Source organism: Vigna unguiculata, chromosome 8 (assembly GCF_037176805.1).
Source record: "Vigna unguiculata cultivar grain cowpea cultivar isolate G323 ecotype 2 chromosome 8, ASM3717680v1, whole genome shotgun sequence".
NCBI lineage: Eukaryota > Viridiplantae > Streptophyta > Magnoliopsida > Fabales > Fabaceae > Vigna > Vigna unguiculata.
In genome coordinates, this window is record NC_140799.1 from 35,311,331 (window position 1) to 35,332,681 (window position 21,351).

Genomic DNA, 21,351 nt, shown 5'->3' on the forward strand with positions numbered 1-21,351 from the left:
CGACAGAAGGAATTAATCCTTTTATTTACAAATTTCACCTTCAACACGCGTGGGGTTTTTCCATTCCATTTTTTTTGACCGAAATCGGTCAAAAAAAATGGAATCAAATCACACCATCTCTGTAATAAGTGAATGCCCTTTTTTCTCCTGAAGTTACGCGGGATTTACGGATTGTATCCTTCCAGTTAGTCCATAAGGATCAGACACCCATATTCCGGGACCATACAATCCTGTTACATGAAATGCGCCAAAACCAAAACAAGCCACCCCTGCAAGAAATAAATGAATTCCAAAAATTTTTGGCAAATCCAAAGAAGGTTTTCCAGTTCAAACCTTATTGTCGACGTTTTGACCGATTCTTTGTTTTTATTACTTTTTCGGACTAAATATTGGATATTTTTATTTTAATATTACATTGTGATGAAAAATAAATTTGTCTCCATGAATGATTTGTAGATTGTTGATATGTTCGAGTGGTTAAGGAGATAGACTTGAAAACTGTTGGGTTACGCCTGTGCAGGTTCAAACCCTGCTGTTGATGTTTTATTGTTTTTTATTACTTTTTCGCACTAAATATTGGTTATTTTTATTTTAATAGAACATTGTGATGAAAAATAAATCCGTCTCCATGAACAATGTGTAAATTGTCGATATGTCCGAGTGGTTAAGGAGATAGACTCGAAATCTATTGGGTTATGCCCGCGCAGGTTCAAACCCTGTTGTCGACGTTTTTGGCCGATTCTTTGTTTTTTATTACTTTTTCGGACTAAATATTGGATATTTTTATTTTAATAATACATTGTGATGAAAAATAAATCCGTCTCCATGAATGATATGTAGATTGTCGATATGTCCAAGTGGTTAAGGAGATAGACTTGAAATTTGTTGGGTTATGCCCGTGCAGGTTCAAACTCTGTTGTGGACGTTTTTTTGTTTTTTATTACTTTTTCGCACTAAATATTGGTTATTTTTATTTTAATAGTACATTGTGATGAAAAATAAATCTGTCTCCATGAACAATATGTAAATTGTCGATATGTCCGAGTGGTTAAGGAGATAGACTCGAAATCTCTTGGGTTATGCTTGCGTAGGTTCAAACCCTGCTGTTGACGGTTTTGACCGATTCTTTGTTTTTTTATTACTTTTCCGGACTAAATATCGGATATTTTTATTTTAATATTACATTGTGATGAAAAATAAATCCGTCTCCATAAATGATATGTAAATTGTCAATATGTCCGAGTGGTTAAGGAGACAGACTTGAAATCTGTTGGGTTACGCCCGCGCAGGTTCAAACCCTGTTGTCGACGTTTTGACCGATTCTTTATTTTTTATTACTTTTTCGGACCACTTAGAGTTAAGAAAGGTTTGAGTGAGTGTTATATTATGATTGATGTATATTTTTGTTATGATGTTAGGATGATTGTATGTTAGTTCAGCTTTACATTGATGGTTTCCATCCACCATGATTGTTATTTATCATGGGAGCAGATAATAGTACTGCGTTGAGAAAGATGCACAACACTAGAGAGAGGCTAACATCGAGAGATATTTGGATAATCTTTTAGTCATATTTTTTTTTTTCAATAAAGTTTGTTTGTAAAATAATGTACAATTTTGTTTATTGAAATTTTCAATAAAATAGGAATATGAAGTTTTATTCTAAATTATATAACTTGTATTAATTATAGATTTTACAAGGCAAAAAATTAGTGTTACATCACAAATTGACACAACATATTTAGCAAATCATCATATCATCTTAACTCTCTTGAATTCTCTCTTGAATGTACTATAGATACACCACCACCTTTGAAGTATATCTCATCCGCTATGGATAAATTTGAAAAGTCTCATTGTTTTAATTCTCAATTTTGCTTATCTTTTTCACAAAGAAATAATTCTTTTTCATTAAAACTTGAATGACCAAAACCATATTTAACTTGAAAACAATCATACAATCATATAGTTATAATTCTTCGGCTAGAGACGATGTCCTTTGGCACCACATGCTTGGTTAAATTTATTATTCTAGTTTGACAATTATATTTGGGCAGTTTTCTTTGTTCTTATGCTGCATCTTTTCCTTTTGTTGAAATCATTTATATGAAATCATTTGATTTGATTCATGGTGTGATATATGAAACCATGTTGATGTAGGCACAAAAGTTTAAAAAGGTCACAGTTTAACTTCCTTACTTGTGACTTATATCATCACTTATTATCACTTCAATTTTCAAACTTGACACTCAGTGGCGAAGCTCTTTTGGAGCTGGCGGATCACGGCCCCAAATATTTTTCAATTTTTTTAAAATTATGTTTAAAATTTTGTAATTTATATATATATTATTAAATTTCTTAAATGATGTTTATCTTTTTAAGTTAGGAAATAATATATTAAAAATTTAATAAAAATTTAAGTTATGTATTTTTTTTAAAGTACAATATTTAATGTTAATAAATAATAAAATATAATAAAGAAAAAAATTTATTAAGATAATTTTCATTTTCTCTCCTATGAGTTTTTCATATGTTGTACTCATCTCTCACTTTTACCTAATTATTTTTATTATTGAAGAAAAAAAAACAAGTTAAATAAAAACTCATTATTTTTATCCTCATTTTTTAATCTTTTCTTTCATTTTTAAAGAAAAAAGAAGGTAACTTTCTCTTATCTCACTTGGTAATGAAATAGTTGTTTAATATTTAGCACTATTTTTTATCTTATGAAATTTTGTATATTATTTATTTTTTTATGAATGTAGAAGAGTAAGTAATGTATTATGTGATTTTTTATAAACAATTTTTAAGTGTACTTGATTATCATAATTTTTTGTAGTAGTTATGTCTCTTAATGTTTGATTAGATTATGATAAAAAAATTAGTATTAAATTTGTTTTTTTAAATAGGTATATTGATGAAAAATAAAAGAATAAATTTATTTTTTTAAATTGATAAAAGAAAAGTGAAAATCAAAACAGGACAATATCATTACTCATCGCATAACAATGAAATGAAATGAAATGTTTGTAATGACTTTTGAATCGATATGTGAACATTAGTAAAAAGGCAAAATGAATATTTTGTAGATAATATGGTTATTTCTATTGGAAAAATAATAGCTAAAAAATGTAGTTATAAGTTCTAGAATATAAAAAAAAAATAATGGATAATCTTTAGATATGTGTAATTTTTTTATAGTTATAGCTATACTAAATTATATATTCATTTTTATTGAATTAGTAACAGTAATATTAAATATATAAATTTTAAGTATATTATTTTGACTTTCCCATCAATTTTGGTCAAGATCCGCCACTGTTGACACTTTTTAGCCTAACTTTAAGCCAAAAATTTTAAAACAAACGAATTTGACTAACTTTTCTAGTATATAAACAATATAAATATTATTATAATTGTAGTCAACTATATGCATAATAAATTATTAAAATATTTAGTTTTTTATAGCTATCTTAAGAAGATTTAATATCTTGAGGTAAAAAATAAAAGTTCAACCACGAAGTGGACGTGCCGGAGTGGTTATCGGGCATGACTAGAAATCATGTGGGCTCTGCCCGCGCAGGTTCGAATCCTGCCGTTCACGATTTTTGTTTTTTTCATACAAAACTTTTCATGCATTGGAGGGTGCAAATTCTACATTATTATCCTATAAAAATATTATAGATTCTAGCATTTTTTTTTTCTGTATAGAGTTATCTAGAATTTTGAATAGTATTATTATGACTTGTCTTACGACTCTTACAACATTTTTCAATAAAGTAATTCTAATGGAAACTATCTTATGTTATTCTTATTATATATTTCTCATCGAAATAGATAATAGAGAAGTTATATTGATATTGATGTATTTTTTTTTCCTACAATGTAAGATTAGTAATTTTTGCATCTACTACCACACCTGCTTTAGTTATCAATTGCGTAATTGTTAAAATAAAAATGATCCAAGTGAGAAGACATACTGTTTATCCATCCTGTGTGTAATCATTATTAGTATAGTCAACTTGTCTTAAATATATATATATATATATATATATATATATATATTAATTGTTATTTCAAAATAAATTTGGCAAAGTATTTGCATGAACCTTGAAGAAGACATGTAGCACACATGATATTCGGTCATGTTATAATAAGATATAATAAGTTCTTTTATTGAACTCTAATAATTTGATGCGTTATATATCTTCTAGTGTTTTATAATCTTTATGTAGTTTTTTTACTTGCTACAAGTGCATAAAAAACAAACTTGCAATTATATATACATCTTAAACTTCTTTAATAAACTTTTAATATATTTCCTTGATCGATAAAGTAGTAATCAACTATATTATATCATACTTGACATTTTTAAACCTTAACATTTTATTCAATGCCTTTGCTTATAAATCACTGTGATGTCAAATCTTGTGCTAAGAGAGTTATTAAACATATAATTGTATTTATGCAAGCAATTGAAACGAATGTTTTACACAATTCTAAGTTATTGCAAGTATTCCTTATTGAATAAGGTGAGGAATGACGCTTCCACATTGATGGTTGGCGAAAATTCTTGGTTCAACCCTATCAGCAACGACAACGTGAGGGAAGTCGAGGTTGTGGTTCGTGATGACAATGCGACATGACAAAAGAAGAAGAACACTTGATGCACAGTGGAGGTGTGAGACAGAAGAAAAAGAAATGGTTTCGCGCTTTACAAAAGGTATAATATTATATCGATTTTCCACATAACCGATCTAATATACATCCTGATATTTATTTTTGAAAAAACGGCATATTAGATTGGTTCACTTCATAACCAATCTAATATTCCTATATTAGATCGATTCTCCTCATAACCAATCTAATATACTTCACAATCTTTACAAAATTGCCACTGCGTCTTTTATTAGATTGATTCTTGTACAACCGATCTACTATGTTGTTCTAAAATCATTGTTTTGCACTAGTGTAAGAGAATTATTAAACTTATAATTATATTTATGCAAGCAATTGAAGCAAATGTTTTAGTCAATTCCAAGTTGTTGCAAGTATCCCTTATTGAAAACCTTATCTTGCAATTTTATATAATGTCATCATGATTGAACATTTTTTATAAACTCAATTAAGTCCAAAGACATATTTCCATGCGGACAATCTATTAGAGTTCCTAAGTATTGTTGTTTTAATCAATTTAGGTACTTCCTCCATTACCTTAATACACATTTTTTTCATTTTTATAGGTTTTAAAACACTTAGACTCAAACATTGTCTTATTAATTTTTCATGTATATCCTTTAAGAATCTTACTTATCTAAGAGTATACTCTAATGAAGAATCTTATTATTGTGTAGGTGAATGAAGCGTACTTAAACTATTTGCCACTTCTTAAACTTCTTCTTGATTTTGTTGTGCTAGAACAAGGGAGTTGTTTCTCGTTATTTTTAATGCTAACAAGCTTTGTTTGTTGAAAAAGGGAATTTGTGTTGTTTTGTGAGAAGACATCCCAAGCTTCATCATTTTCCTTTAGGTCTAGTAGGCCTTTTATCATGTTTTTCTCTTATAGCAACTTCAAAACTTGGGTGTTGAAGTGATAAAATCTTTAATGGTAATGTCATGAATAATCAATTAGGACTTTCATGACAATATTAGTAGTATAATTAAATCTAATATGTATACTTCTATCCCTCTTCTCCACGCATGCATTTCATTTGAAGTAAATAGCATAGTTATTTGATTCCAAATGTTAGTTTAATTTTTAGCAAGTGTGTTGGATTTAATTGTAGCATCAACAAGGTTATATTCACAAAAATTTGTTCATATGAAATAGTGATCTATAATCTATTTGAATTTGCAATGAAACAATAATTTGGATTACTAGATTAAAATATAACTCGTTAATAATTAATGTAAATGATACTGATATAGGAGCTCTGGGATTAAACCTCACTAATCTTCCTCTATTGTACTGTTACTTATTTGCTATATGACAAGTTCATTACTCAGTGTTCCTGGAAGTATTGAGTTAATTTTAAATCAGTTCATTGACTAAAGAACCTAAGGATATCAAATTTAGTGTCATTTCTCAATTCTTGATTGAGTGAGTCGTTGATTTAAGAACATGACTCTATGTTCAACTAAAATAGTTGGATCTATTCCTAGCATCCAACAACATTAGATGATCTAATTGGATCTTAACTTATATCGGTTTCCCAAATCAATCCAAGATGATGAAGTAAGATGAGTGGTTAGTTCATAAAAAACAATTAACGCAAATCAAATCACTAACATTGAATAAAACACTTGAATACATATAATATTAATACCAGTACAGAAAATCAGAAAAGTCTACATTCAACCCAAAACGTGAGAGTCTAGCTACTCATGACAATGGATATTATTACAAGCATTTGAAGTTTCTCCCCTTTCCCATGTCTCTCAAAATAATATTACAATAAGTATCTAAAAGTAGTTCTAGAGAGAACCTATAATCATTATATGAAAAACAAAAACATGATTATGTTTTTATAGAAAATAGAGCACAACTCTAGCTCCAATTATGGTGATTAACTTTAGAAGTTTCCTTTCTTGGAGGGTTTTCTCTTGGCTTGGGCTTTTGTTCTTCAGCATTAGAGATTTCCTCCCACAGAGAGTTTTCTTCAAGGCTCACCTCCCTATTCTAGTGCTTGGTGTTTTCTTGTGAAAGTTTTCTCTTATGGCTCAACACCAATATCTTTACTCAGTTACAAAGGTCATATTTGAATTCTTGCTTAACCACCTTTTGGTGTTCAAAATCAAATTTGGGGCTTAGCTGCATCATACTTCAATTTACCAAAAAATTGTTGCAAATCACAAAAAAAAAAAACAATTTCCTATTTTTTTGTTTCTCAATACCTCATATTGTAATTTTAAACTAAATAGGTTAAATTTACTCAAGATCATATCAAATTTATGTATTTTAAGTGTCAAAAAACATATATAAAAATAAGTAAATTAAGCACATACCAACAATCTTTCTCTATCATTTGACTAATGATAAAAAGATTCTCTTTAAGAATAACAATAAGTAAGATGTCTTTGATGAGTCTCATCTTTTTTTGTCTACGTCACAATGACTTCACTAGAGTATAATTTACCAGTAAAACTTTTAAATTTTACATAGTTATCGTTATCACTAAAGATTATTTTGTCTTTGGCCATTTGATTATTGCATTCTCTACCCAAGAGCCAACTTCCACTTTTTATTCACTAGAATATAAGGTAACATAATAAAGTTGTTGCTCATGATTTTGTTCTAGATGAACTTTGCTTGATGCTTTATCTTTTTACAAGAATCCTTCTTCACATGTTCAAATTTCTTACAGTAGTAACATTGTGATTTTCCATGATACCAACAACCTTTATCTAAGTGACTTGACATCTTGTATATGCCACATCGAGGATATTTGTCTTAATTAGACTAAAAAATTTATATAATTGATACAAATAAGGACAAGGAAGAAGTTGTTTAAGATGTAGTAGAAAAGGAAGGGGGAGTAAATACAAGAAGCACAACAAGAAACAAACAAGGAAGAAGAAATCAAAATACGATTCTAAGAGAAACATGTAAACATATCGTGGATGAATGAGACATGTGAGAAGGTACATAGAGTTTCTAAGTAACACATGTCATGTTCAAATGTATGTGATTGTTGTAACTTCACATTATTCTTTCTTGTTTTTAGGTGTCACATTTACTTTTTTTAGCAAAACCTCAATGAACTTTATATAAATTTAAGCAACTACCCTTTTGTCTCTCCTAAATTCAAGAAATCATCCATGTGCTGATCCTGATTTGAAATTAACTAAAGTGTTAAACATAATACTCAAAGTATAATCATTAATTTAGTTAGTCTTAGAATTTTTGTTTTCTAAAGACATTGTTGGTGACTTTTGGTGTCAAATCATTACTGTAAAATCACTTTTGGAGATTATATATTTTGTAAGATGTCTTGAGGATGTGATTGTTGGAAATTTTTTTGAAGTGATGAATCCTCCTCAATTATATTTATCCTTTAGGATTTATCATAATGCGTTCTTTGTCATTTTCTTTCCTCAATCCATTTTTTTTTTCAACTTATTCTTGCTTCTTCTTCTTTTCTTTTCTTTTTTTCCTTTGGTGCGTTGAGTTGGATCCACCTTGGATACACACTTCCATAAGCTATTTAAGTTCTTTCATGAAGTTCTTATTCTCCAACACTTCTTAAAATGATTAAATTAAGATTATCTCTTCCTTTTAAAGAATTGCATAAAAAGTTCTGTTATCTTCCAAAATTTCTCTATTCTTCTTTTCACAATTTTGTTTACTCCAAAATCATAATTTGACCTTTTGATTAAAAGACTCACAAACTTTTCATTATACTTTTCAATATTTATGCTTATAAGAAGTCATATTATAGGATAGATATATATTAATTCAATCGTAATAATAATTATTACATTACATTAATTAAGAATAGAAATTAGGATTCTCTTAAATTTTTTTCACATGACACTAGTTAAGAATAGAGGAAAATGTAGATGTAGTGTAGCACTTCTGTTATCGGAAGAAATGTTATTAAATTCTCTTATTTAACTCCAACGGCAAACATATGCTTGTATTTATAGGCTTACAACAACGCTTGGAAATGATGAAAATATTAAAAAAAATTGCTTATGTTTTACCATCTTCTCTATCTAAAGTTATCAAGGATTTTGAGGAATATGAGCAGAAGACTATATAATAAATGCTATGCAGCGTCAAAAGAAAGTTACCAAGTAATTATAACAGTTACTAAGTAAATTGCTAACTTAATTTAAAACAAGATGTCTGAAAGATATATAGCAGAAATTCAAAAATTGACAATTATATTGTCAATGGTGTACAATTCAACATCTTGTCTTTCTGAAAGAACGAGTAGCAACGCCAAAAAACTAGAAACTTCACACTTCACACTTCACCTCCTTGATTTTCGGGGCCTATCACGTAAAGAAAATAAGAAAGCGAAGCAAATACCAAGTGTAAACTAACACTGAAACCAAGTACCAAATTCATAAAAGATGCAGCATATTAAATACAGAAGAAAAAAGCTTTATGAATACGTGAAATTATGAAGATATAGAGACTCACTTGGAGAATTTGGTTGGCAATTTATCACCTAGACTCAGTTTCTTAAACCGTGAATCAGATTCTTCTAGCAGATCAAGCTCAAATGCAGCCATGTCAATAGCTTGAGCCAATCTCTTGTCATCATCAGCATTATAATAACAATCTCTTTTCTTTGCATCAAGAACAAGCTTTTTCCATACACAGTCACTGCTCACTAAAGTAGATGCATTTCCTATTACCCAAAGGCAATATCTGCATTGAAAACACTCATTAATTTATCGTAACATGGAAAAAAAAGTAAGTTTGAGCGGAATGTTCGAGTACCATACCTAGCCCTAGTCAAAGCAACATTTGCTCTTTGTGCATTGGTAAGAAAACCCACTTTTCCACTCCCATTGGATCTCACAGTTGAAATTATTATGATATCTTCTTCGCCTCCTTGAAAACCATCCACAGAACGAACGCTCACAGAGAAACCAGGATGAGAAGTGGAACAGTACTGCTTAATTTTTTCCTGAATCTCATACACTTGTGCATTGTATGGAGATATGATTCCAATGCTAACCCTTTTCTTTGACTTCATAAACGCTGCCAAAAAAGAGAATACAATTAAGATGAATCAAAATAGCGCATTCAAAACTATAAATATAGAGATATCTTTATAGAAAGCAGTCTGAAAATTAAACCTTCTTTGAGGCTTCCAATAATCTCAGAAATTGTTGCAGCTTCCACCATGTTCTTTGAACTAAATCCTCCACGACCGAAATGCTCTTTACCCTTTGATACGTTAATAAAAGAAAAAGATCCATACATCGCTCCCTCAATGAAACTCTTACTGTAACTACTTTGGACAACATTGGAGCCATCAGAAATTAACCCATCGTAGAACTCTTTGCATGGAAACAAGCTAATAGATGGGTGCATTCTATACTGAACAGCTAGCATATGTTTCTTGTATCCCAAACGTACAAGCCTCTCGAACAAACTCCTTCCAAAGTCAGCATTTTCAGCAATCTAAAAACACAATGATGTTTCATATAATAGATATCAAATTTCATTTTTCTAGCAATGATAAAAAATAGCACAACTCAAAACTAATTACCTTGCTTTTGACCAATGCAGGAAGTTGTTTCTCATCACCGATGAGAATGCAATGGTTTAGCCCTGGAAGCCTTAACGGAATGGCAGATTCGCATTCTTTAAGCTGAGCTGCTTCATCAATCACTAAAAATTTTATTGGGTTCATCCCTTCTGTATACAGTTTAATAGAGCCTGAAGCAGTACATAAAATTGTGCATGCATTCATTAAGCAAAACTTTTCTATTCCACCTATCTCTGGAATATCAGGAAGGGATACTGATTCGAAAATCAATCTAATTTACGGCACTTTGTGCCTGATGATCCAAAGCAAACAGGACCGATGTTACTTTCTTGATAACTATTAAGAGATACCTTCAATCTTGCTTCAACAGAATCTAACAAATCCATAACTTCAATCATATTCTTCACCTGTTCTGTTGAAATGAATGATGTTGGCAAGTGTGTATACAAAGTTTGCATACAGAACTTGAGCTTCTTTGTTAAATCCGCAAAAGTTTGCTTTATAAATTGCTTCATGGTTAAAACACTTATCATCCCTTGTTCCGTATGAAATCGTTCGAAAACGTCCATCCGGTTCTGCATTACATACTCCGCAAAAGTCATTGTGCCACTAATCTTCATTCTTTGCTTGCATGAACGAAACGCAGAAGCTAGATCAATATCTTTCAACGTGACAAATTCTTCCAACGACATGGCACCCTTTTCTTTCTTATATAAGGAGTATTCTTTCTCAGGATCTACAAGTAAATAATCATTGATTCCAGACTATGCTGCCAACCCGACAATGAAGAAAAGCACTCCCCAAGATTTTTCACACGATGATCAAGAAACACATCCTTAAGGTTCGGACAAGAATCTAATTTCATCCTCGATTTATTGCCCATAAGAACTATGTCACCTAAACCATAAGTTTCATACTCAGCCGAACCTTGAAATAACCCATGCAAACGAGCAGCAACTTGCAAAATAGCAGTGTTAGTTGGAGCACAAGCCAACGATCTGTGTTTCAACTTGAGTAGACAAAACAACAAGCAAGCAAGAGTCTTTGTTTTTCCAGTCCCGGGAGGGCCCCATATTAGTTTGATATCACTGTGGGCACATTTTATCATACCAACACAGCTTGATACAGCTTCCTCCTGGGATTCATTTAGATTCTGATTCTGTAGAAGACAACGTGTAGTTATACCATGAAGCGTTTTGTTTTCTTCAGACTGGCAATTTTCGCATGTTTCTCCACTCTGAAAAGTATAAATTAGGCATTCAGAAACTAAACGTTTGAAGGATTGAGATTGTATTGAAGTTAAACAGTAACGATTTATCTGCACACTTGATCACTAAAATTGTAAGTTTTAGCGTTTAACTTTAGACAGATTAGGTTAAAATTTTATTTTTTACAACTAAAGGTGATATAGTGAATCTTACGTTTACTTCTGGCTGCAACACCTGCTTAATGATGTCCAAGTCGTAATTCTCCGGCAATGAGTGTAGTGCCTTCCATACACGATTACTTGTGGTCAGGTTGAACAGAAAAACAGCATATAGTTTGTTGCTGCTAAGGTCATTTAGAATATCCATTTCCATTATCTTGGATGACAGTATTAGTATTTCTTCATTTTGCGAACACACATAAGCAATATGGTAGAATCTTCTTGGTCTATTCAGGTCATCGACTCTTCTAGGTTTAACATCTGTTAAAGAAAATATATCTCCTGACTCAGGAACATATTTTCCACCGTTTTCTTCCTCCTCATCTTCTACTTCATCAGATATATTTTTCAACGTTATCTGATAGAACAGCTCCTTGTCAGGTCTAAAAAACCTGGCCCTCTGGAAACTTTTGATTTCACAGAAACGAGCACGAGGCACACCCTTCAAGCTTGAACAAAGATCAGAGTGTGTTTCCTCGATCAATGGAACGATGAAGGAGTTCAAGTAACTAGATACTGACTCAAATGTCTCTGGTATTTTTTGTACCTGCGAGAAAATGGTTTAATTTCCACAGTATTCAACATTAATAACACTAGTTAAAATATACTTTTTTTGAAATACTTTCAATTTAATAACGCATAAGTATTTTTTTCAATGAGTGATAAAGGTGAGTACCAATAAGTAGTCTGGCACGAAAAATACTACGTAAACCAAATCGAAGAAATTCAATATGAAAAAGCAACAACAAAAGCTTGAACAGAAATGGAAAAGGTTACATAAGAATGTGAGATTTGGACAAAGATTTTTGCTTTGAGTAAGAGGTAAAAGAACCTTGTTTTTGTAAAGATCTTCATTCAGAGCATCCTTAAGTTTCCAAGAGAAAACAGTGTGTAAAAGGCTGTACTTATCATCATCCTCTTCTGTTGAAGAACAGATGATAGTCTTCTTGGGTTCCGCACTTGTCACTTTCTTCTCCACTCTACGTAAAACAAATGCATAAACAACACAATCAGCTTCCTTTCATTTTGAACCAAAACACAAATAAACAGTGAATGAAAAAAACTTGAAGACTCTCGTGATCATGCAACACATTACACTGAAGTAAAAGAGAAAAAAAAAAGGTTAAAATCGTAGTGTATATAAATGTAAGTTGCAATTCTTACTTTCCAAAGTAAGAATGAAGTTGGGACAAAGCCTCAAGTCGTTCCATGAGGCAGAGTTAGAGAGGCGAACTTTGTGCAGTGTTTGATAATTTTGGTGGAATGTGAAGGGAAAGAGATCAGAGAGCAGAAAATGGAAAGGGATGGGAAAAGCTCCTTCAAATGAGTTTGCTATAAACATAACATAAATAATGGTGTATTTATTCTTGAATTTCAGTGTGCTACAATTATGAGAATTTTTACCACACTCACACTATTTTCAATTTTATTTCTTCAGTACTGTATTTTATATTGACTGAAATACTACAGTTTTAAGTTAGTTCTTAGAAAACTGGTTTGTATGTTTTTTTTTTTATTTCCTTGATTTTTAATTAATTAAAAATAAAAATTTAGAAGAAATTAAAATTAATTATATAATATTTAATTAATTAGACTAATAAAAAAATTAGATAAATTAGTTTTTAAAATAAATATATTTAAAAAGATGTTTATAAATGAATATAAATAAATAAAACATTTAAAGAAATTATATATAAATAGACAGTGATACCTAGAGTGCATAAAAATCAAATTCTTTTGAAAATATTCTCATGAAATAAACAGTTTCTTTCTTCTTGCTATTTACAAAAATAAAAAACGTTTTTTTCTGAAACAAAACAAGACTGGCTTTCCTACGAATTGAGGCCTCACACTATGTTCTTGGAAAATAAATGTTAAGAGGCATTACTTCGGGTGTACGTCGTCGTTTGGCTTCTCTCATAAATGTGCCCTGAAATGAAACTGGTATAAAAATCTCAAATAATTAAAAAATATATATAACAAATGAAGCACGCACCTTAAAATTCTCTTGCAGACAAAAAGTAGTGATGCATAATCATTTAATAGAAAACAAAATAAAATGAATTTTACAGACTTTCCCAATTCCTTTCTCATTATGTTGTACAAATTGAATGACAAGAATATGAATGGACCTAAGAAAATGGGTGATTTTTTGGGTGGAAATGTGGTTCAAATAGAACAAAACAGAATGATTAAATGTCTTTTGGTATGCTAATTGAAGTTAATTATCTACAAGGAATTGCTAAAGTCACTACTTTTTTAGTAGTTTTGGTTGATGAAAGTAAAATGTTAAATCAATTTGATGAAAGTAATCTATTATCGGAAGTATAAAAGTTTTAGAAGTGTACCAGAAATGACGTGTTGTTTAATAACAATTGTTACTTATTCATGACTTTTGGTTTTCATCACGTGACTGCAATTTGTAGGATCTTTCCAATCTCTAGATTCTGCATTTATGACCACAATCATCAAAATCGACTTGGGAAGCTCGATATCTAAAACAATAAAGCTATTGTTCTTCTTTCTCTTATTATCAAAACATATTTTTCACTGTAGTATTCAGTTTTGGGAACTAGAGTATTTTGGACAACTGTACACGCCAAAACTTTAAAATTTTAAAAATATAATGGTATATACTTTAATCTTGTGATTTGTGTTTGGGTAAGACATTTTAACAAGAAGTTAAAATTCATACTAATTTAATTACTTGTAATTAATTATTTTTATTTTTTAAATAATTAGTTTTTACGAACTCACTCAAATATCTTAAATTTTATTTTTTTATTTGAATGAAATAATTTTATTTTATTTTACGACGAATTCAACTCTACTTTCGACTCTAACTTAATTTAGCTTGATTTTTAATTTTAGTGATTAAATTCGACCTTTAACCCAGCCCGAGCAATCCCGACCTTCGGCCCGTACTAGTCAAACTCGATTTTTGGCTTGAGCAGACCCATTTCAACCTTAAGTCAGCCCCGATCCAACTTTAACTTTTGCCTAGGTCGACCTGACTCGACCTCTAGTCAAGTTGTCCCAACTTGACCTTCGACTTGGGCCAGCTCAATTCAATCTTCGGTTTGGATTGGCCTGATTAACCTTTAGCCTGGCCCTACCCGGCTCGACTTTCAACCCGCACGACAAGTCTTGACCTTTAGCTTGATTGTTTTGGTCATTGGCCCAGCATGGCTTGGACCGCTCCGACCGGTCTGTGCCTTCGGTCTGAGTCATCTTGACTTTCAACCCTGACCTATAAGTCTCGGTCCTTAGCTCGGCATGAGATTTGACCTGGCCCGACTCAGCTTGAGATTCGGTTTGGCCCGACTCAGCTCAAGATTCGGTTCGGACCGGCTCGACCTTCAAACTCGACTCAACCTTTGGGTCAAGGTGACCCGACTCAACCTTCAAGTTAGGCTGACTCGACTCAACCTTTGGGTCAGGCCAACCCGGCTCGACTTGACCCGACTTAACTCGAGATTTAGCCTAGTCCGACTCAGCTTGAGATTCGGTCCGAGCCGACTCGACTCGACCTTTGGGTCAGGGTGACTCGACTTAACCTTCAAGCCAGACCGACTCATCTCGACCTTTGGTTCAGGCCAACCCGGCTCAATCTTTGATTCAGGCCGACATGGTTCAACTTTCGAGTCAGGCCAGGTCGACTCGGTTTAGTTTGATCTTCGACACAACTCAATCTTCAAATGGTTATGGGCTAAATCAATCTTCTGGACGTGAAGACTTTTTTTATTCTAACCAATGAATAATTTTCAACTTGGAGAATTTCAATTTTTTTTAATGAATTTAAAATTTTACTATTGTAGTTATTTGAAATATTTATAATTTTTCAGTTTCAATATTTTTTTTAATTTTTTCATTTAAACATATAATTTTCTATTAAAAAATTTCAATTTTTTCTAATAAATGAAGTAATCTCTTAAATTGTCTGATCTAACGCATCATAAATGTTCCCTATTATAATTATAGGTTAATTTACGGAACGAGTACTTAACGTATAAAAATAAGGAAAAAATAATAATTACCTATTTATTTACGCACAAGGCATATATTTTTAGGTATCTCAATGTAAGAATGATTTTATCTCACTTTATTTGTTTGGGTGAATGATATTTTAACCAAGAAAATTTTAACAAACTTTGACAATCCTTTGTTCTTTTTCCGACCAAAGTGAAAAATTTTAAAAATATAATAAAAAATTAAAATTAAAACTGTAGTATTTTAATGTATAAAACAAAGTTTGTCAAGTTGGTTAAAATATATTCCCTTGATCTGTTTGTATACCTTGACTCATAAAATTCCATTCCATCGGTTTTTAGCGATCAGAAGTTCCCAAGTTCTAAAACTTTCAAATTTTCAACACAGTTATTCAAAACTATTTTGTTATACAGTTTTCAATCTGCTTGGATTTAACTGAAGTAGCTTTTTATTTTTGCTGGTGAACAAGTTTCGTACTTGAAACTTTTCAGTTCCTTAAATGCTAAGTAAGCCCTTGATTACTGTGTGTATAAACAAAGAAAAACAGAGAAAGAGTTTTGTGTTGTGCTTGAGCTACTGATCGATCGATAAGCGTGAGCAAGGATGGAAAATCTTGGGCATGGAAGCTTGGTAGATACTGTGTTCTCTTGGACTCTCAATGATGTGTTCAACGAAAAGCTTTTCAAGCACGAGGTTTCTTTTTCACTTTGCAATATTTTTCAGTAAAATGCAAGAGTTTTTGTATTGAAAAATTGTTTTGTCGCAGGTGAGGAAAATTCCTAAGACATTCCACTCAATAAAAGATTACATGAAATCATTCATTCCGGCATTGATTGAGGAAACACACAGTGACTTGTCTTCAAGCTTGATGAGCGTGTCTCAAGCTCCTTTTTCTGAAATCAGCACCCTTCAAAGGTCCAACGACTTCCAACTTCCCTATGGCTTGTTCTATGAGATTACCGTGAAGAGCATCACTGATGAAGTGAAAGGTGCACGAAAGTATAAACCTGAGTCTGGAGATATCATTGCATTCACAAATGTAAAACCTAGACGCATAGATGACTTGAAAATGACCAAAGAATATTGCCATATTGCTTATGTTCTTAAGTCCCCAGATGTGTTTAGTGATGAAATCACTATACTCACATCTAAGTTCATGGAGAATGATATTGAAATTGACGTGAGAAGCAACAAATCACAGAAGCTTTATGCAGTGTATCTTATGAACATGACAACAAATATTCGTATTTCGAAAGCCTTGACCTCGAGATTGGAGGGTGCAGATACCAACATACTTAAGAAAGTGCTAGGTGTTGTTTCAACGGTAAGAATCAATAAATCATTCGTTTTTTGTTCTTTTTCTAAACTATTGTGTATGAAAAAACACTCTTCAAGTTTTCTTTGTATTTTACAGAACGGAGAAAACTGTCATATCTGCTTATCTGGAGAAAATTCTAGCCACGGTAGAGCCTATACTGTTGCACAAACTATAATCAGTGCTCATAATCTAAATGAGTCTCAAAAGGATGCAGTTTTAAGTTCTGTGACAATGAAGAAATGTAAGCATAACGACGATATTAAACTTATATGGGGTCCACCAGGAACTGGGAAAACGAAGACAGTTGCTTCTTTGTTACTTTCCCTTTTCAAGCTTAAAACCAAAACATTGGCATGTGCTCCAACTAACACTGCAGTGTTGGAAGTGGCTGTTAGACTGCATGGTTTGGTTAAGGATTCTGCTGATACACCTGAGTGTGAGACACATGGGTTTGGTGACATAGTGCTATTTGGCAACAGTTCTAGGATGAAAATTGAGAGTTACAAGGGTCTTGAGACAGTGTTTTTGGACAATCGTGTTGATGATTTGTTGCGCTGTTTTTCTCCAGATATTGGTTGGAAATACTACATGGAATCAACGATCAAGTTTCTAAAGGAACCTGAAGAGGCTTATGTTTCATACAAGAATCGTGTGGATGTTGAGAATGTTATGTCATTAGAAGAATTTGCTAAGGGAAGAGTCAAAAATGCAGACATTGCATATGGTTCATATAAGAAACGCGTTCGTAAGAATCGCGATCCAATGACATTTGAGCAATTTCTGGTGAAAAAGTACGCTCATATTGTAGACCTATACCAGGCCTACAAGGATGACAAAAAGTTAAGTTCTGGTATGACAATGGAGCAATTTATAAAGCAGAGGTTGAGTTACTTTGGAGAGAAGCTCAAGAAACTAATGCGAACCTTGTACACGCACTTGCCAACATCTTTTATTCCATTAAATGTGTTGAAGAGTATGTTGAGAGCTATGAATTTGCTAAAATCTCTTGAAGTTTCCATTCTTCAAAACATTTCTAAACACACAAACTCTGATAATGAAGATAGAGATGAGTGTCTGGAGCTTCTAAATATACTTTCTCAGTCAATTTCCCTTCCTAACGACCTCAGAAGCAAATATGCCATATCACAATTTTGCTTGAACAATGCGTGCCTTGTTTTCTGTACAGCATCAAGTTCTTTTAAATTGTACAAGAAGGAGATGACACCATTCAGATATGTAGTGATTGATGAAGCAGCACAACTAAAAGAATGTGAATCAACCATTCCATTACAACTTCCAGGCCTTCGTAGAGGTATCCTCATAGGTGATGAGAGACAACTTCCGGCAATGGTCAAAAGCAAGGTAAGAGGAGTAGTGATTTGATTGTGACTATTGTATATTTTTTTTGTCTTGTATGCATAAATGGATCAAAAAATTTAGATTGCTGACAGGGCTGAATTTGGAAGAAGTTTGTTTGAAAGGATGGTGTTGTTGGGATACAAGAGACATATGCTCAATGTTCAATATAGAATGCGTCCATCCATTAGCATGTTCCCAAATAAAGAGTTCTACAATCAGCAACTTTCTGATGCTCCACTTGTCAGAGGAACAAGCTATGATAAAAGTTTTCTTCATGGGAAAATGTATGCTTCATATTCTTTTATAAACATTTCTAAGGGTAAAGAACAGTCCAACCATGATCATAGTTTGATGAACAAAATTGAGGTTGCAGCTATCTCTGAGATTATTGGAAATCTTAAAAAAGGTTACTTTCTCTTACTCCTTCTGTTCTGTCCTTGATATGTCATTTGAAAAGATTAAGTAAAATCTCTATAATCATAAGAATACACAAAAAGAAAAGACTAATTCATTCTTTTATTTCCAGATATTTTGAAGACCAGGAAGAAAGTTAGTGTAGGAATCATATCACCATATAAGGCTCAAGTTTATGAAATCCAGCAGAAAATTAAGCAGTACATTTCAGTTTCTGATTCTTTATTCTCTGTTAGTGTTCGTTCTGTTGATGGTTTTCAAGGTGGTGAAGAGGATATTATAATATTATCTACTGTGAGGTCTAATGGGAGTGGAAAAGTGGGTTTTCTTTCAAACAGGCAAAGAGCAAATGTTGCTCTTACCCGAGCTAAGTATGTTTCTTGTAATTTGGTCATTTTTTTTAGTGTTCTTTGTAATGAATAGGCAAATAGGTAATGGATTATTTTTGTTTTACTTCAGATACTGTCTTTGGATAGTAGGAAATGGTGCAACATTAATGAATAGCAACTCTGTATGGAGAAATGTGGTTCATGATGCTAAGAAAAGGGACTGTTTCCATAATGCTGATGAGGACAAAAAATTGGGTCAGGCTATTGAGGATGCTATTCTTGAACTTGAACTGCTTGATGAATCTGAGTCTCTGTTTAAGAGACTCAGTTTGGCAGAAAAGTCTGTAACTGCCCCTAAGTTGTCCAGGTAAATTGAGGAATATTTGTTTCATAGTGATGCGTGATAAAACTATTTGCATATCTTCCATTGTTGAAACCATGTGATAAAATTTCTCTTTGTAAAATGTTGTTAGTACAATTTACATTGTCTTTGTCTTATGTCTGGTGCAGGTCATACAAATCAAGGAGGAGGTAATGCACTGTAGCATGTGGTTAATGAATTCATCAGAGACACTATTGCGGTGATTTTGGAATTTTTTCATCGGTTCTCTATAACGAGCTTCTTATTTTGGAATGTTGTTTGTGAAAAAACTAAATGTTAAATGTTATACAGTGTACTAGTTAATTGTGTTTGGATTACTAATTAGTATGATAACTTTTTGTAAGGCCCTTTTATTTTCTGCCTAAATCCTTAAGGGCTGCTCCAAAGTTGGTTGGGCCTAGGGTTGGTCCAAAAAGGGGAACCATACCCTAAGTCTGTCATAGCCTAATCTTTCCCTTCATTCGTAGAAATCGCAGGCGTCGAGTCCCCAACCTCTCCCCAGAAGCTCTGCTAGGGTTTACTCAATCTCAATCAAGTGAGCTTCGTTCATCTTCTTGATTCACGTAGGTACTCTGTGACTCATACACACCTTTTTTCGTTCGTTATTCTTTTTTCCAGATAGGGTTTCGTTTTGAGTTATGTTAAGACTTGTTCCGTTGTTCTGTTCCAGCTAGCTCACATCTTCCTTGTACTGTTGCATCCCACTGTTGGAGTTGAACCCCTATTCTAGCTAGTTCCAGGTAAGGGAAGATAGGCTTCACGTTTTTGATTCACTTTTTGTATGCGTTGGTTCTGTTTCGAGTTTCTGGTGCTAGTATGCTGCTTATGATGATGTAAAAATGCTTTGGGTGCTGTCATGAGTGAGTCCTTGATAGAACGTGCGTGGAACAGTGGTGGGAACTGATATACTCGCCCAGGCGAGCTCATCTCGCCCAGGCGAGAATAGCGGGAACTCGTTCAGGTTTCTGCTCGAGCGCTCGCCTAGGCGAGCGGCTGTATTTTTGAGCGACGAACAATCTCGCCCAGGCGGGGCCGTCTCGCCTAAGCGAGAGTTCGCGAATCCTTCCAGGGGCATTGTCGCAGTCTCGCCTAAGCAAAAGTCTGCAGCTTGAGCGAGAGCACTCCTCTCGTCTGAGCGAGGACTCCCAGCTTGAGCGAGACCTAGCTTGGTTTTTGCTATGCTTGGATGTATGAATGTTGATGGTTGTTTGATTGGCTGGTTCAGTGAATTATTATGTATAAAGGGGGTGGATATGCATGTTTGTTTATTATTGAAGCTCTAATTGGTTTGGTATATCATGTTTGTTTTCCCAGTACTTATGGTTGAATATGGAAATGTATGTTGAGTGTACGATTTGAATACTTTTCTTTTTCACTAGCTTACCCATTACTTTGTATGATTGTGTGTGGTTTCCTCCTTTGCGATGATCATCAACCTCGTTGATGTGAGCAGATGTGAGAACCTCTAGCAGTGGTAACAATAATAGAGATGTCGCAGTTTGATGAAATCATGAAATCCTTGGACGTCTATCGGGCTCACTCTGGGGGCCCACAGCTTGGAGTGTAGTAGTAGTAGTAGTTTCTCTCTCGCACTTGACGAGACTCTGTACTTTATTTAGGCCATGTGGGGCCTTTTTCTTTTGTTATGAATATGTTGGAGTACTATATGTGTCATATTCTAAATTTCTGTACTCTCTGAATATTTAATATGTGACGTTTTATTTAAATTGATTTTTGTCCGTTTAATTGGGACGTTACACTTTTAGTAGATACTTTATCTTTTGTTCTTTTTTAACTATAATACATTATGAAATGAAAAATTGTGTGGGCTTTCTTGGTCGTTCAATTTTTTATAAATAAAAATTTTAAATTAGTTTTTGAATATGTTTAAAGCTTAAATCATT

The 21,351-nt window shown here is 32.7% G+C and overlaps 3 protein-coding genes and 4 non-coding genes across 11 annotated transcripts; 5 read left to right on the forward strand and 2 right to left on the reverse strand.

Moving 5' to 3' along the window:
- Positions 1–646: 646 nt before the first annotated feature.
- TRNAS-CGA (transfer RNA serine (anticodon CGA)) lies at positions 647–728 on the forward strand. The gene has a single exon. It is a non-coding gene; the product is annotated as a tRNA-Ser (tRNA).
- Positions 729–1,030: 302 nt separating this feature from the next.
- On the forward strand, positions 1,031–1,112 carry TRNAS-CGA (transfer RNA serine (anticodon CGA)). The gene has a single exon. It is a non-coding gene; the product is annotated as a tRNA-Ser (tRNA).
- A 116-nt stretch (positions 1,113–1,228) lies between these two features.
- On the forward strand, positions 1,229–1,310 carry TRNAS-UGA (transfer RNA serine (anticodon UGA)). The gene has a single exon. It is a non-coding gene; the product is annotated as a tRNA-Ser (tRNA).
- A 2,212-nt stretch (positions 1,311–3,522) lies between these two features.
- Positions 3,523–3,604, forward strand: TRNAS-AGA (transfer RNA serine (anticodon AGA)). Its single transcript has one exon. It is a non-coding gene; the product is annotated as a tRNA-Ser (tRNA).
- A 5,224-nt stretch (positions 3,605–8,828) lies between these two features.
- LOC146884441 (P-loop nucleoside triphosphate hydrolase superfamily protein) lies at positions 8,829–10,141 on the reverse strand. Its single transcript, XM_085665237.1, has 3 exons — positions 9,814–10,141; positions 9,457–9,715; positions 8,829–9,379 (listed from the first exon to the last, which is right to left on the reverse strand). The coding sequence occupies exons 1-3, from the start codon at positions 10,070–10,072 to the stop codon at positions 9,145–9,147; spliced, it is 753 nt and encodes a 250-aa protein (XP_085521363.1). The 5' UTR covers positions 10,073–10,141; the 3' UTR covers positions 8,829–9,144.
- Positions 10,142–10,965: 824 nt separating this feature from the next.
- LOC114195102 (uncharacterized) lies at positions 10,966–12,866 on the reverse strand. Its single transcript, XM_085665986.1, has 4 exons — positions 12,820–12,866; positions 12,488–12,635; positions 11,651–12,202; positions 10,966–11,466 (listed from the first exon to the last, which is right to left on the reverse strand). The coding sequence occupies exons 1-4, from the start codon at positions 12,864–12,866 to the stop codon at positions 10,966–10,968; spliced, it is 1,248 nt and encodes a 415-aa protein (XP_085522112.1).
- A 3,143-nt stretch (positions 12,867–16,009) lies between these two features.
- On the forward strand, positions 16,010–21,206 carry LOC114193894 (putative ATP-dependent helicase C29A10.10c). Of its 5 annotated transcripts, none has more exons than XM_085665355.1 (10): positions 16,010–16,338; positions 16,412–16,969; positions 17,060–18,325; positions 18,404–18,728; positions 18,849–19,107; positions 19,196–19,432; positions 19,576–19,646; positions 19,915–20,010; positions 20,118–20,187; positions 20,901–21,206. In XM_085665355.1, exons 1-7 carry the CDS (start codon positions 16,249–16,251, stop codon positions 19,598–19,600), a joined length of 2,760 nt encoding a protein of 919 aa, XP_085521481.1. In that variant the 5' UTR covers positions 16,010–16,248; the 3' UTR covers positions 19,601–19,646; positions 19,915–20,010; positions 20,118–20,187; positions 20,901–21,206. The 5 variants fall into 5 exon arrangements, with proteins under 5 accessions (XP_085521481.1, XP_027939675.1, XP_085521482.1 ...); XM_028083874.2 differs by having other exon boundaries at positions 19,576–19,596; positions 19,915–20,014; positions 20,901–21,205; XM_028083873.2 differs by having other exon boundaries at positions 16,012–16,338; positions 19,576–19,596; positions 20,901–21,204.
- The last annotated feature ends 145 nt before the right edge of the window (positions 21,207–21,351 follow it).

Bases quoted from the DNA above. Each gene is read 5' to 3' on its own strand.
- LOC146884441 (XM_085665237.1), bottom strand. From the start codon at position 10,072: ATGCTAGCTGTTCAGTATAGAATGCACCCATCTATTAGCTTGTTTCCA. The intron at 9,716-9,813 runs GTTTAATTTTCA...CTTTTTTGGCAG, and splicing joins TATTGGAAGCCTCAAAGAAG to CGTTTATGAAGTCAAAGAAA. The intron at 9,380-9,456 runs GTATGGTACTCG...TTTTCAATGCAG, and splicing joins GTTGCTTTGACTAGGGCTAG to ATATTGCCTTTGGGTAATAG.
- LOC114195102 (XM_085665986.1), bottom strand. From the start codon at position 12,866: ATGGAACGACTTGAGGCTTTGTCCCAACTTCATTCTTACTTTGGAAA. The intron at 12,636-12,819 runs GTAAGAATTGCA...TGTTTTACGTAG, and splicing joins CTTCATTCTTACTTTGGAAA to AGTGGAGAAGAAAGTGACAA. The intron at 11,467-11,650 runs GTAAGATTCACT...TATACTTTTCAG, and splicing joins TGTTGCAGCCAGAAGTAAAC to AGTGGAGAAACATGCGAAAA.
- LOC114193894 (XM_028083874.2), top strand. From the start codon at position 16,249: ATGGAAAATCTTGGGCATGGAAGCTTGGTAGATACTGTGTTCTCTTGG. The intron at 16,970-17,059 runs GTAAGAATCAAT...TGTATTTTACAG, and splicing joins TGCTAGGTGTTGTTTCAACG to AACGGAGAAAACTGTCATAT. The intron at 19,597-19,914 runs GTAATGCACTGT...CTTCATTCGTAG, and splicing joins TCATACAAATCAAGGAGGAG to AAATCGCAGGCGTCGAGTCC.